The sequence below is a fragment of the Salmo trutta genome, chromosome 14 (genome assembly GCF_901001165.1).
Source record: "Salmo trutta chromosome 14, fSalTru1.1, whole genome shotgun sequence".
NCBI classification, from domain to species: domain Eukaryota; kingdom Metazoa; phylum Chordata; class Actinopteri; order Salmoniformes; family Salmonidae; genus Salmo; species Salmo trutta.
This window is the reverse complement of record NC_042970.1, coordinates 28,648,075-28,662,891: the sequence shown is the minus strand read 5'-3', so window position 1 is coordinate 28,662,891 and position 14,817 is coordinate 28,648,075. Positions and strand designations below refer to the sequence as shown.

The following is a 14,817-nucleotide window of genomic DNA, read 5'->3' as shown; positions in this document are numbered from 1 at the left end:
ACTGCATGCCTGTAGATTTAACAATAAAATATTCATTTCTGAAAACCTCCTTTGTCCTACCAAGAGTTGCTGAACATCTTTTCAACTGCAGGCCAGTGGTCAAGTATTTTGATGGGCTTGCTTAGGGATACATGTCTTCCCTAGATATTTTAATCTTAGGATAAAGCACACTGTGTGGTGGGAGATATAGACCTATCATCTTTACCATAAATAATGAATCAACGGTTGATGTCTATTGTTGGTAGAGGTGAAGGGAAGGTCTTGATGTCATTTGATTTTCTATGTCTATCAGCAATTCAGCAAAGCCCCTAACTAAAGATAGAAATACATGATCTCCCTTCCCACATCCCCATTCTCACTTATGCTGTGCTCTCTGCCTTCTCTCTTTGATTAAGAGCCCAACCAGAATTTATCCCAAATCTATTACGCTGCTACAATCCCTCCTGGACACTCAATCATTCTGAAGGGGTGCGGTGTGCTGATAGGGCCCACTCACTGAGAGTGGGAGGAAGAGGAGAGCGAGAGAGAGAGGGGAGCTTGAGAGGCAGTGACTAGGACAACGGTGCACACAGATTTCACTGATCACGACTACAGCACAGCGGCTAGGCTATACTCCATATGTTCTTAGCGGCACAGCGATGAAGAGCTCTACAACCAAACTGGGCAAGTAATGCCACATTTCACAGCTAAAAATATACAATAGCAATGATACAGTGTAGAATCTCGCTCTGACCAACTACAGCCATTCAACATGGACATGCACAAACCCACCTAGCTGACAAATAAGTGTCTCTGGCCTGTCCTCCTTCACACTCCTTTCTTTGGCAGCAGGGAGCTTAGCCAATCGATGATGCAGCAATATCATAATGACGCCTCTGGGAAGTCACTCAGCAACAACAACCTGTGCTGCTTACACGGACCCTGTAGAGCTGGAAATAGACCTAGCTAGTGGCCCGCTGAGATTGCATGATTATTATACAGCAAAAGCTATGCTACAGTACATAACATTGTCTAACTGCCTAGCCTATTCTCAGGCATGCACTTCTTATAAACACAGCAGGAGTAAAATAATGTGCACCACAAAACTACTGTGAGAACAATGTACTGAAAGGGACATTATCATTAAAAGTTGATCGAGAAGTTTAGTCTTTCTGGTGCTTAATTTGTTCTCTGGGGTTGTAGCTAGCTCCAACACTGACAGCTACCACTGCAGGGGGCCAGCAAGGCCTGCGTATGCACACAGTAGCTCTGCCTGCCTGCCTGCCAGGCAGTCTCTGGAGCCCACTGTGTCTGTGGTGACTACTGACTACTGCACAGATCCTCAGACACAGATAAGAGGGATGCCTTTGAAGCCTGTAATCAAATTGGGGTATCGTTGTCTTAAAATAACTTCTACTGAGTTTGGTATAACACTAAACATAGAACTCCCTCCCACCATCTCATTCTGTCTCTTTCGTTCCCTGTCTGTTTTGCTCCATCCAAAATTCTTAGCTCATTGAGACAGTATGAGATATGGCTAGTCAGTGTTTATTACTGCAGTGTGGAGCATAGTAGCGAGACATTGTAGCCATGTTAATGTTGGTCAGCTGGCCGAGAGTTTAATTGAAAAGCATTAGAGAGGATTGCAATAATTGAGTGAGAAGGCGTGATGGCAGAGAGGCTGTCTGAGATAGACATAACAGGGGAGGGGACATTGAGGCAGGGGATTAGGGATATATTAGGTTAAGGTCCACCACTGCAAACCATGCGAGCATAGAGTGAAGCCAGCCAGATTAACCAAGTGTCAACTTTTGCAAAACCAAAATAACAGTAATGCTACAACTGTCTTAGCTAGGCTACATCTTGTGGAAAGGCAGAGTGTTGGGTTGAAAGCTGGATCAATGTCTGTTATCATTCCTAGTCCTTGGGACCCGGTTACTGTTTCCCTAACCATAGGAAATAGCATTGCCCATCTTCTCAAGGGACATCAGGGATGTAATCATTAGCACAGCTTACTGTTGTCAATTACAACCCTGAATACCCCATCCATTATAATAATAAAGTCAGTAAATCAGGATTTCTTCATTAGGAAAAATATCACCAGGAAAAAGTATCATGTCAGTTGTGTTCAATGACCCTGAATGCCACTGATCCTCATGAGACTGCACCATACACAGCCCCTCAACTGGCCCTGCAGCCAAGTGGAGCAGAACAGAGAGAAGACAGTAGGAGAGGAGGGGAGAGGGAGGCCTGCTTATGTAACGTGGCTGTGTTGGTGCTGTGTCAGGGCACTGGTCCCAAGGGCTGGATAGGACTGTATGAGAGAGACAGGCCACTACAGCTTCAGCCCAGCAGAGAGGACATGAGAGTTGACAGACCTGCGGAGCGTTCAGCGTGAAGCCTCACGTAACAAGGTGTGCAGAGCTGAACTCAACTGAACTACACAGGCCGGGGAATACGCCTGGTGCTAATCCGAGGGTAGAAAAGAAAGAGGGACCAGAATAATCTGTCCCTTCCCCGCAGAACAACCCCTCTTCTGCCTGCTTGTGTTTAGCATCACTGAGGCTCCTCCAGGGTAAGACTAGGGTTGAATATTTTCCTGGTATTTTACAAATGTTCCATCCCGAGAATAAATCACTTTTCCACCGGGTAACCCGGGTATTTCCCGCCAAAACCGGAAGTGTCATTCAAAAGCATTATAAAGCATATACAGTGCATTCGGAAAGTATTCAGACCCCTTGACTTTTTCCGCATTTTGTTACATTACAGCCTTATTCTAAAATGTAATCAAACAATTTCCTCATCAATCTACACACAATATCCCATATAGATAAAGCAAAAACGTTTTTAGAAATACCTTATTTACATACACTACCGTGCAAAAGTTTGGGGTCACTTAGAAATGTCCTTGTTTTCCATGAAAACATACATGAAATTCATTGCAAAATGAATAGGAAATATAGTCAAGACGTTGACAAGGTTATAGATCTTTTTTTTTTTAATAATAATTGTGTCCTTCAAACTTTGCTTTCATTAAAGAATCCTCCATTTGCAGCAATTACAGCCTTGCAGACCTTTGGCATTCTAGTTGTCCATTTGCTGAGGTAATTGGAAGAGATTTCACCGCATTCTTCCTGAAGCACCTCCCACAAATTGGATTGGCTTGATGGGCACTTCTTACGTACCATACAGTCAAGATGCTCCCACAACAGCTCAATAGGGTTGAGATCCTGTGACTGTGCTGGCCACTCCATTATAGACGGAATACCAGCTGACTGCTTCTTCCCTAAATAGTTCTTGCATAGTTTGGAGCTGTGCTTTGGGTCATTGTCCTGTTGTAGGAGGAAATTGGCTCCAATAATTAAGCGCCGTCCACAGGGTATGGCATGGTGTTGCAAAATGGAGTGATAGCCTTCCTTCTTCAAGATCCCTTTTACCCTGTACAAATCTCCAACTTTACCACCACCAAAGCACCCAAGACCATCACATTGCCTCCATCATGCTTGACAGATGTCGTCAAGCACTCCTCTAGCATCTTCATTTTTTTTTGCGTCTCACGAATGTTCTTCTTTGTGATCCAAACACCTCAAACTTAGATTTGCCTGTCCCTAACACTTTATTCAAATCTTCCTATGTCCAGTGTCTGTGTTCTTTTGCCCATCTTAATCTTTTATTTTTATTGGCCAGTCTGAGATATGGCTTTTTCTTTGCAACTCTACCTAGAAGGCCAGCATCCTGGAGTCGCCTCTTCACTGTTGACGTTGAGACTGGTGTTTTGCGGGTACTATTTAATGAAGCTGCCAGTTGAGGATTTGTGAAGTGTCTGTTTCTCAAACTAGACACTAATGTACTTGTCCTCTTGCTCAGTTGTGCACAGGGGCCTCCCACTCTTTCTATTCTGGTTAGAGCCAGTTTGCACTGTTCTTTGAAGGGAGTAGCATGCAGTGTTGTGTGAGATCTTCAGGTTCTTGGCAATTTCTCACATGGAATAGCCTTCATTTCTCAGAACAAGAATAGACTGACGAATTTCAGAAGAAAGGTCTTTGTTTCTAGCCATTTTGAGCCTGTAATCGAACCCACAAATGCTGATGCTCCAGATACTCAACTAGTCTAAAGAAGGCCAGTTTTATTGCTTCTTTAATCAGGACAACAGTTTTCAGCTGTGCTAACATAATTGCAAAAGGGTTTTATAATGATCAATTAGCCTTTTAAAATTATACACTTGGATTAGCTAACACAGCGTGCCATTGGTACACACGAGTGATGGTTTCTGATAATGGGCCTCTGTACCCCATGTAGATATTCTATTAAAAAGTCTGCAATTTCCAGCTAAAATAGTCATTTACAACATTTAACAATGTCTAAACTGTATTTCTGATCAATTTGATGTTATTTTAATGGACAAAAAATGTGCTTTTCTTTCAAAAGCAAGGGCATTTCTAAGTGACCCCAAACTTTTGAACAGTTGTGTGTTATGTATGCATGCATACATACATACATACAGTTGAAGTCGGAAGTTTACATACCCCTTTTATTTAAACTCAGTTTTTCACAATGCCTGACATTTAATCCTAGTAAAAATTCCCTGTCTTAGGTCAGTTAGGATCACCACTTTATTTTAAGAATGTGGAATGTCAGAATAATAGTAGAGTGATTTATTTCAGCTTTAATTTCTTTCATCACATTCCCAGTGGGTCAGAAGTTTACATGCTATCAAATACGAATTGAGTGTATTGCCTTTACACTGTTTAACTTGGGTCAAACGTTTTGTGTAGCCTTCCACAAGCTTCCCACAATAAGTTGGGTGAATTTTGGCCCATTCCTCTTGATAGAGCTGGTGTAACTGAGTCAGATTTGTAGGCGTCCTTGCTCACAAACACTTTTTCAGTTCTGCCCACACATTTTCTATTGGATTGAGGTCAGGGCTTTGATGGCCACTCCAATACCTTGACTTTGTTGTCCTTAAGCCATTTTGCCACAACTTTGGAATTATGCTTGGGGTCATTGTCCATTTGGAAGACCCATTTGCGACCAAGCTTTAACTTCCTGACTGATGTCTTGAGATGTTGCTTCAATATATCCACATCATTTTCCTCCCTCATGATACCATCTATTTTGTGAAGTGCACCAGTCCCTCCTGCAGCAAAGCACCCCCACAACATGATGCTGCCACCCCCATGCTTCACGGTTGGGGTGGAGTTCTTCAGCTTGCAAGCCTCCCCCTTTTTCCTCCTAACATAATGATGGTCATTAGGGCCAAACAGTTCTATTTTTGTTTCATCAGACCAGAGGACATTTTGTCCAAAAAGTACGATCTTTGTCCCCATGTGCAGTTGCAAACCGTTGTCGTCCGGGTTTTTTGTGGTGGTTTTGGAGCAGTGGCTTCTTTCTTGCGGAGCGGCCTTTCAGGTTAAGTCGATAGAGGACTCGTTTTACTGTGGATATAGATACTTCTGTTTCCTCTAGCATCTTCACAAGGTCCTTTGTTGTTGTTCTGGAATTGAGTTGCACTTTTTGCACCAAAGTACATTCATCTCTAGGAGAGAGAAGGTGTCTCCTTCCTGAGTGGTATGACGGCTGCGTGGTCCCATGGAGTTTATACTTGCGTACTATTGTTTGTACAGATGAACGTGGTACCTTCAGGCGTTTGGAACCAGACTTGTGGAGGTCTACAATTTTTTTTCTGAGGTCTTGGCTGATTTCTTTTGAGTTTCCCATGATGTCAAGCAAAGAGGCACTGAGTTTGAAGGTAGGCCTTGAAATACATCCACAGTTACTCCTCCAATTGACTCATGATGATGTCAATTAGCCTAGCAGAAGCTTCTAAAGCCATGAAGCTAAAGCTGTTTAAAGGCACAGTCAACTTAGTGTATGTGAACTTCTGACCCACTGGAATTGTGATACAGTGAATTATAAGTGAAATAATCTGTCTGTAAACAATTGTTGGGAAAATCACTTGTGTCATGCACAAAGTAGATGTCCTAACCGACTTGCCAAACTATTACATTTACATTTTAGTCATTTAGCAGACGTTCTTATCCAGAGCAACTTACAGTAGTGAATGCATACATTTCATTTCATGCATTTTTTTGTACTAGCCCCCCGTGGAAATCGAACCCACAACCCTGGCGTTGCACACACCATGCTGGCATTGCAAACACCATGCTCTACCAACTGAGCCACAGGGAATCAACTATAGTTTGTTTACAAGAAATTTGTGAAGTGGTTGAAAAACGAGCTTTAATGACTCCAACCTAAGTGTATGTAAGCTTCCGACTTCAACTGATATATATCTCAGCAAAAAAATAAGCGTCCTCTCACTGTCAATTGCATTTATTTTCAGCAATCTTAACATGTAAATATTTGTAGGAACATAAGATTCAACAACTGAGACATAAACTGAACAAGTTCCACAGACATTTGACTAACAGAAATGGAATAATGTGAACCTGAACAAAGGGGGGGTCAAAATCAAAAGTAACAGCCAGTATCTGGTGTGGCCACCAGCTGCATTAACTACTGCAGTGCAACTTGCTGTGAGATGTAACCCCACTCTTCCACCAAGGCACCTGCAAGTTCCCGGACGTTTCTGGGGGGAATGGCCCTAGCCCTAACCCTCCGATCCAACAGGTCCCAGACGTGCTCAATGGGATTGAGATCCGGGCTCTTCGCTGGCCATGGCAGAACACTGACATTCCTGTCTTGCAGGAAATCACATACAGAACGAGCAGTATGGCTGGTGGCATTGTCATGCTGGAGGGTCATGTCAGGATGAGCCTGCAGTAAAGGGTACCGCATGAGGGAGGAGGATGTCTTCCCTGTAGCACACAGCATTGAGATTGCCTGCAATGACCACAAGCTCAGTCCGATGATGCTGTGACACACCGCCCCAGACCATGACGGAGCCTCCACCTCCAAATAGATCCTGCTCCAGAGTACAGGCCTCGGTGTAACGCTCATTCCTTCGACGATAAAGGCGAATCTGACCATCAACCCTGGTGAAACAAAACCGCGACTCGTCAGTGAAGAGCACTTTTTGCCAGTCCTGTCTGGTCCAGCGATGGTGGGTTTGTGCCCGTCGGCGACGTTATTGCCGGTGATGTCTGGTGAGGACCTGCCTTACAACAGACCTACAAGCCCTCAGTCCAGTCTCTCTCAGCCTATTGCGGACAGTCTGAGCACTGATGGAGGGATTGTGCGTTCCTGGTGTAACTCGGGCAGTTGTTGTTGCCATCCTGTACCTGTCCCACAGGTGTGATGTTCGGATGTACCGATCCTGTGCAGGTGTTGGTGCTTTTGGTGTTTTACAGGGTCAGTAGAAAGGCCTCTTTAGTGTCCTAAGTTTTCATAACTGTGACCTTAATTGCCTACCGTCTGTAAGCTGTTAGTGTCTTAACGACCGTTCCACATGTGCATGTTCCTTAATTGTTTATGGTTCATTGAACAAGCATGGGAAACAGTATTTAAACCCTTTACAATGAAGATATGTGAAGTTATTTGGATTTTTGTGAAAGACAGGGTCCTGAAAAGGGACGTTTCTTTTTTTGATGAGTTTCTCCATATAGTGAGGGGAAAAAGTGTTTGATTCCCTGCTGATTTTGTATGTTTGCCCACTGACAAAGAAATGATCAGTCTATAATTTTAATGGTAGGTTTATTTGAACAGTGAGAGACAGAATAACAACAAAAGAATCGAGAAAAACGCATGTCAAAAATGTTATAAATTGATTTGCATTTTAATGAGGAAAATAAGTGTTTGACCCCTCTGCAAAACATGACTTAGTACTTGGTGGCAAAACCCTTGTTGGCAATCACAGAGGTCAGACGTTTCTTGTAGTTGGCCACCAGGTTTGCACACATCTCAGGAGGGATTTTGTCCCACTCCTCTTTGCAGATCTTCTCGAAGTCATTAAGGTTTCGAGGCTGACGTTTGGCAACTCAAACCTTTTGCTCCCTCCACAGATTTTCTATGGGATTAAGGTCTGGAGACTGGCTAGGCCACTCCAGGACCTTAATGTGCTTCTTCTTGAGCCACTCCTTTGTTGCCTTGGCCGTGTGTTTTGGGTCATTGTCATGCCCTGGCTGAGGGACGGAGGTTCTCACCCAAGATTTTACGGTACATGGCCCCATTCATCGTCCCTTAGATGCGTTGAAGTTGTCCTGTCCCCTTAGCGGAAAAACACCCCCAAAGCATAATGTTTCCACCTCCATGTTTGACGGTGGGGATGATGTTCTTGGGGTCATAGGCAGCATTCCTCCTCCTCCAAACACGGCGAGTTGAGTTGATGCCAAAGAGCTCCATTTTGGTCTCATCTGACCACAACACTTTCACCCAGTTGTCCTCTGAATCATTCAGATGTTCATTGGCAAACTTCAGACGAGCATGTATATGTGCTTTCTTGAGCAGGGGGACCTTGCGGGTGTGCTGCAGGATTTCAGTCCTTCACGGCGTAGTGTGTTACCAATTGTTTTCTTGGTGACTATGGTCCCAGCTGCCTTGAGATCATTGACAAGATCCTCCCGTGTAGTTCAGGGCTGATTCCTCACCGTTCTCATGATCATTGCAACTCCACGAGGTGAGATCTTGCATGGAGTCCCAGGCCGAGGGAGATTGACAGTTCTTTTGTGTTTCTTTCATTTGCGAATAATCGCACCAACTGTTGTCACCTTCTCACCAAGCTGCTTGGCGATGGTCTTGTAGCCCATTCCAGCCTTGTGTAGGTCTACAATCTTGTCCCTGACATCCTTGGAGAGCTCTTTGGTCTTGGCCATGGTGGAGAGTTTGGAATCTGATTGCTTCTGGCTCCCAGGTGTCTTTAATTCAGGTAACAAGCTGAGATTAGGAGCACTCCCTTTAAGAGTGTGCTCCTAACCTCAGCTCGTTACCTGTATAAAAGACACCTGGGAGCCAGAAATCTTTCTGATTGAGAGGGGGTCAAATACTTATTTCCCTCATTAAAATGCAAATGAATTTATAACATTTTTGACATGCGTTTTTCTGGATTTTTTTGTTGTTATTCTGTCTCTCACTGTTCAAATAAACCTACCATTAAAATTATAGACTGATAATTTATTTGTCAGTGGGCAAACGTACAAAATCAGCAGGGGATGAAAAACTTTTTTCCCTCACTGTATATAAAATAGCCTTACATAACATAATATATATATATATATATATTATGTAAGGCTATTTTTACTTAGTTTCCAATGACAATAGTAGCTATTTTTTAGGCTTGTATAAATTTCATTTAGATTTGAATATATTTTGATTAACCACATGACTAATTTTGTTACAAAGGCGTTACTATACATTAAATGAAACTGTTCTACGAAAATGTGCATTTGAAAACCATAACTGGCATGCAGATTGCTAGAAATGGTGAGATAAATTGTAGCAGAATCTGCGAAAGCCAGCAGGAGCGGGAAGAGGATGGTTGGTCAGGTTAAGGTTTTTATTTTCTGGTTATCTTGATCTCTGACCCACTCTTGAGTAATTTGTGTGTTATTTCATCAAACGGCATCAGACAAGCATATAGTTTTATTAAAACAAATAGTGTGTGTGTGTGTGTGTGTGTGTGTGAAAATACACTTTTAAAAATGTCTACCAATCGATTTGTCGAAAGAACAGACTACTTTCGGTCAACCATTTTTTGGGGGCGTTATACCGATTTTCATGCCACCATACCGTTCTTCTGCCAACTTGGGATTTACGGTATTAACTGCAAAGCACACAAGGGGGCGCTAAAACACAAAATGATCCTATTGGACGTCTTATTACCAGAATGCTCAACATGGACAGACTCACCGATAGATTTAGAACTCTATGGACTTTACAATGAACACATTATTGGCTGGTGTTCTGGGGAACTACGGTGAGCTTCATAGTGAAAAAGAATGTGACAGACTAAATGAAAACCGCTATCTGCTTTATCTCCTAATGTATTGCAAAAGTTGTCTGCAGATATTTAATTAAAAAGTAGCTACAAATATTCCAATGTATTCAAAAACGTCAAATGGTTTCAGCTGTATTGACGCTATATGAAAACCATCCCGTGGGTATTTCAAAATACCTCGGAATAAGGTATATACGTATATACCTTATAGATCAATAAGAGTTCCAAACCTCTCTGCCAGTAACAGCTAGTTTCTTTCCCCCCTCCCCACTCAGACCACTCCCAGACAGTCCTAGTAAAATTCTTGCTTGAGAAAGTTTTTTTGCTACATTTCTTGCCCATTTTAATGGCAGTCTATTGCAGTAAGGTACTTAATTGTTACCCAGAAATTATTTGATATTGGTATAAAAACACTGCATTGGGCCTGTAACACCTCATGCAGGCAGTAATTGAATACAGGCTATGTTCTATCTCTGTATTGTTATTCATTCTTACTGATGTAATGAAATGATTCAAATGAATAAATATGCCCAGAATAATTAATTTTCAGTTAATGGCGGTTGCCATGTTTGAGTGGGATCTGGGGAGAGACAACAATGCAGCGAACTCAGCTGTAATGCGTCTGTGACACTCCTGGCTTAGACATGCATCAGGGCAGATAAAGTTACATAATAAATATTTCATGCCCCGTTGCCCAACCCATGTGAGAGCAGCCCCCTGGTCTAGGGCCAGTGGCCATTCTGCAGCACTGAGCATTCAGCCTACTCCTGAGCCTCGTTCATCTGACTCGACCAAGTTTAACTACTTGCCGCACACTGAACTACCGGACTTGACTGGATCACACTGGACCTGAACTGGACAACCCTAAACCTGACTGGACCTGACTGGGTCACACTGAACCTGACTGGACCACCATGAAGTAGGCCTACACTCTGCCACAGAGACTTAGCCATGCTGGAGCAGGGAAGTAGATGAGAAGTGGATTAAAAATACACTAGCTAGCCTCTCTTATGACAGCAGCTGTAGACACTGAGAGTCTCCCTCTCTTGGCCCCCTCATCTCTTCACCCCCCCTCTATCTCTCCCGCACTCGCTACTGTAGCTCTCTCAATATTCCTCTCCATAGCATCTCTCCATATCCCTCCCTCCCTTTCTCTTTCTCCTCTTCTCCTGCCTGTGCTCACTCTGCCTCTTTGTGCCATGCGTGAGGCATCCACATGTAAGTTTAATCCGGGAGGGATGGGAGTCTGAATGAGAGGTTGCCCTCTGATTGACACACAGAGCTGCTGAGTATTCACACAACCAGGACAGCTGTTGCTGGGGACTTGTTGTAAAGGAACAGAATTTTACCTCCTGGAATAGTTCATATCTTCCTGCCTCTATCTCTTTGTGCTGATGTCTCCAGTCTCAGATCTTTGCAGCGCGAGGTGTTATCTGTAGCACTGAGCTCCAGATTAAAAGGAAATTGCAGGATGACTAAATCTGCCTGTCAGCCTCTTGATTCCTACAGAAAGCGTAAGTGATACAGACGGATGAGTCGGATAAGCCAGTCGAGACTGCAAAGGGAGATTCATTAAACTGCTTCACTCTTCATGGGACGCTGTACTTTTTTTGGAGGGCGCGTCTTTGTCTGTTTTTGTGTCTGTGCCGGGACCGGGACGGTGTTCATGTGCCTGCAGTCTACAGCGGCCGGTTGTTGTTTTCTGTAGAAGACAGAGCACACAGGCTGAGGCAGTGTTGAAGCAGGACACCCTCTGTAGGAGACAACTCTCCTCGCTCCTCTCCTTTTCTCTTTTCTCTGCAGACATAGCTGCCCACCCTGACACTGACAGCTGTGGGTGTTGGTGTGCTCTGTGCACAGATCGCTTGACCTGACCAAGAGACTGTCCAGACGTCTTGTCAAAGCATCTTGTCGTACAGACTGACCCACCACAAGCTCTAACCAGAGCACCTTAAGCCATTCCAGGTGGCTCCCAGTCCAAGCCAGGATGCAGGTGTCATTAGTGTGTACGGATCACAATCGTGGAGGGGTGAGCCGCAGTACAGAGGAACGGCTCAACCACCGCCAGAATGCCAACAGCCCCAACACAGGCACCCGCAGCAAGTTCAGGGCTGTGGCCATGGTGGCCCGTAGCCTTGGACAGGTCACTGTCCAGAGCCAGCCCACGTCCAGCGACCAGAGCATACGCACCGGCATGAAGTATAGGTAGGACAGACTGCATGACTTATAGGTAGGACAGACTGCATGACTTATAGGTAGGACAGACTGCATGACTTACAGGTAGGACAGACTGCATGACTTACAGGTAGGACAGACTGCATGACTTACAGGTAGGACAGACTGCATGACTTACAGGTAGGACAGACTGCATGACTTATAGGTAGGACAGACTGCATGACTTATAGGTAGGACAGACTATATGAAGTATACTGCAGGTAGGACAGACTATATGAAGTATAGGTAGGACTAGGGTTGCAAAGGGAGGGTATATTACTTGAAACTTTAAGTTTACCAGTAAACTACAAGAATTTTGGTATGTTTCACATTTTTTTGTGGCCCTTTTGGGTACTTCAGATTATCACAAGTGTCTAATTATCTCTTGCCCTCAGTGTGGCCTTATCACATGTAAAATATGAAATAATTAAATAAGACGATTTTAAAATAAACAAATAGAATGACAAAGCTGTAAAACATTATCCTAAATATAAACCACAAACTTAGTGAATGTCTTTGGGGTTTCAGCATGAAGTGTGTGTGTGTGTGTACACTTGTATTTATTATACCTGAAAACTTCAATTAAATGCAGTCTCAAATAGCCGCCTGTCCCTTTTTAATAGCCCGGCAATGGCACACATTTCTGAAAATAAACGCGCGTTTCAAATAATCGTCTGGTCTAAATTAATTATTTACGAAATTACCATGAATAGTTTACGAGGTTTAATGTTTGATTTGTTTCATTAAATAATTAGGTAATGAATCAGAAAAAATTAGGTCAATCATTTTTATCGCCAGTAAGAGAATGCTCGCCACTGGCTGTTAACAGCTGAGAACTGCTAGCTAATTGGGAAGCACAAAAACAGTCAACAACTTCTGGAGAACAGGGCCTGGTTGCATAAAGTTAATTTTCCCCTTAAAGTTTCCTGAACTTTAAGTCAGTTGCACAAAACATTTTAATGCGAATTTCCTTCTTAAATTAAGTGACAGTTAAGGGTGTCCATGAGGTCCCTTAAAACTTCTTAAGGCTAGGGGGCACTATTTTCACATCCGGATGAAAAGTGTGCCCAAAGTAAACTGCCTGCTACTCAGGCCCAGAAGCTAGGATATGCATATAATTGGTAGCTTTGGATAGAAAACCCTCTAACGTTTCTAAAACTGTTACAATTATGTCTGTGAGTATAACGGAACTTATTTGGCAGGCGAAACCCTGAAGACAAACCATCCAGGATTTTTTGTTGTTGTTGAGGTCACTCATTTTTCCATGGGTTTTCTATGTGGATCTAGATTTCTAAGGCACTTGCTTGCAGTTCCTATCGCTTCCACTAGATGTCATCAGTCTGTAGAAATTGGTTGATGTTTTTCCTTTGAGTAATGAAGAAGTATGGCTGTTCAGAATGAGGGTCGAGTCTAGTGTACTGTTGTGGTTGGGGTGTGCGACCTGAAAGCTCGCTCCACTTTGTTTTCGTCCTGTATTGAACACAGTTTATTCCGTCTTTAATTTTAGCAATTATTTACGTTAAAAATACCTAAAGTTGCATTAGGAAAGTTGTTTGAAATGTTTGGATCAAGTTTACAGGTAACTATATTAGATAATTTGTCGTCATGTTGCGCGAGTTGGAACCGGTGTATTTTCTGAATCAAACGTGGCAAATAAATGGACATTTTGGAAATATAACGACGGAATTTATCGAACAAAAGGACCATTTGTGATGTTTAATGGACATATTGGAGTGCCAACAGAAGAAGATCTTCAAAGGTAAGGCATGAATTATATCGTTATTTCTGCTATTTGTGTCGCGCCTGGCGGGTTGAAATGTGATTTTCATGTGCTGGTATGCTGGGCGCTGTCCTCAGATAATAGCATGGTTTGCTTTCGCCGTAAAGCCTTTTTGAAATCTGACACTGTGGCTGGATTAACAAGAAGTTCATCTTTAAACCGATGTATAACACTTGTATGATTTCTGAGTTATTTTTATGAGTATTTCTGTTTTTGAATTTGGCGCGCTGCTATTTCACTGGGTGTTGTCAACGGGATTGGCGCGCGAAGGGATCATTAAAGCTTTTTGGGCGACCCGACCAAATGCACATAGATATGTCATTCTCATTGAAAGCAAGTCTAAGAAGCGGTAGTTCTGTTCTATGTGCGCTGTTTCTATGCTCCCTGTTCTTAATTTTCGTTTTTGCGTCTTTCGGTTTTGTACACCAGCTTCAAACAGCTGAAAATACTATATTTTTGGTTATGGAAAATATATTTCACAGCGGTTTAGATGGTACAATGATTCTCTACACCAGGCCTGGGCAATTCCAGTCCTCAGAGGCCTGATTGGTGTCACACTTTTCCCCCATCCCTAGCAAACACACCTGATTTTAACTAATTGCATTTTTAACTGATGATCATGATTAGTTGATTATTGGAGTCAGGTGTGTTAGCTGGGGCAAAAGTGTGACACCAATCAAAACAATGGAAGGTGCACAATCCAAAGCTACAAAGCTAAGGTAGCATGACGTGCTAGAAAGTAATAGAAACAAGTTGAGTAAAAAATGACTAAATTATATTTATTATCTTCTGAATCAACTTGTTTCTCCTGTTTTAAATGTAAAAGTTATATCTTGTGTTCTACCAAAATAAATGCGATCTCTGACAAATGTTCAGTCTGAAACAGGTTGTCTCCATGGTAACCAGAGATTCTTTCTGTGTTATATACCTTCAAACTACCGCAAAACCCTTA

General features: G+C 42.9%; 1 protein-coding gene across 5 annotated transcripts in view; it reads left to right on the top strand.

Moving 5' to 3' along the window:
• The window catches only part of kcnab2a (potassium voltage-gated channel subfamily A regulatory beta subunit 2a), a 134,755-nt gene that overhangs the window by 69,954 nt on the left and 49,984 nt on the right, over positions 1 to 14,817 (top strand). The window contains exon 1 of one of the 5 annotated variants that reach the window (XM_029775178.1): positions 10,902 to 12,076. The exons of the other annotated variants lie outside the window; for them this stretch is intronic. Coding sequence (XP_029631038.1) covers positions 11,859 to 12,076 — 218 coding nt within the window. The 5' untranslated portion in view covers positions 10,902 to 11,858. Of the gene's footprint in view, positions 1 to 10,901; positions 12,077 to 14,817 lie in introns of those variants that run through there. 5 annotated transcript variants of the gene reach the window in all.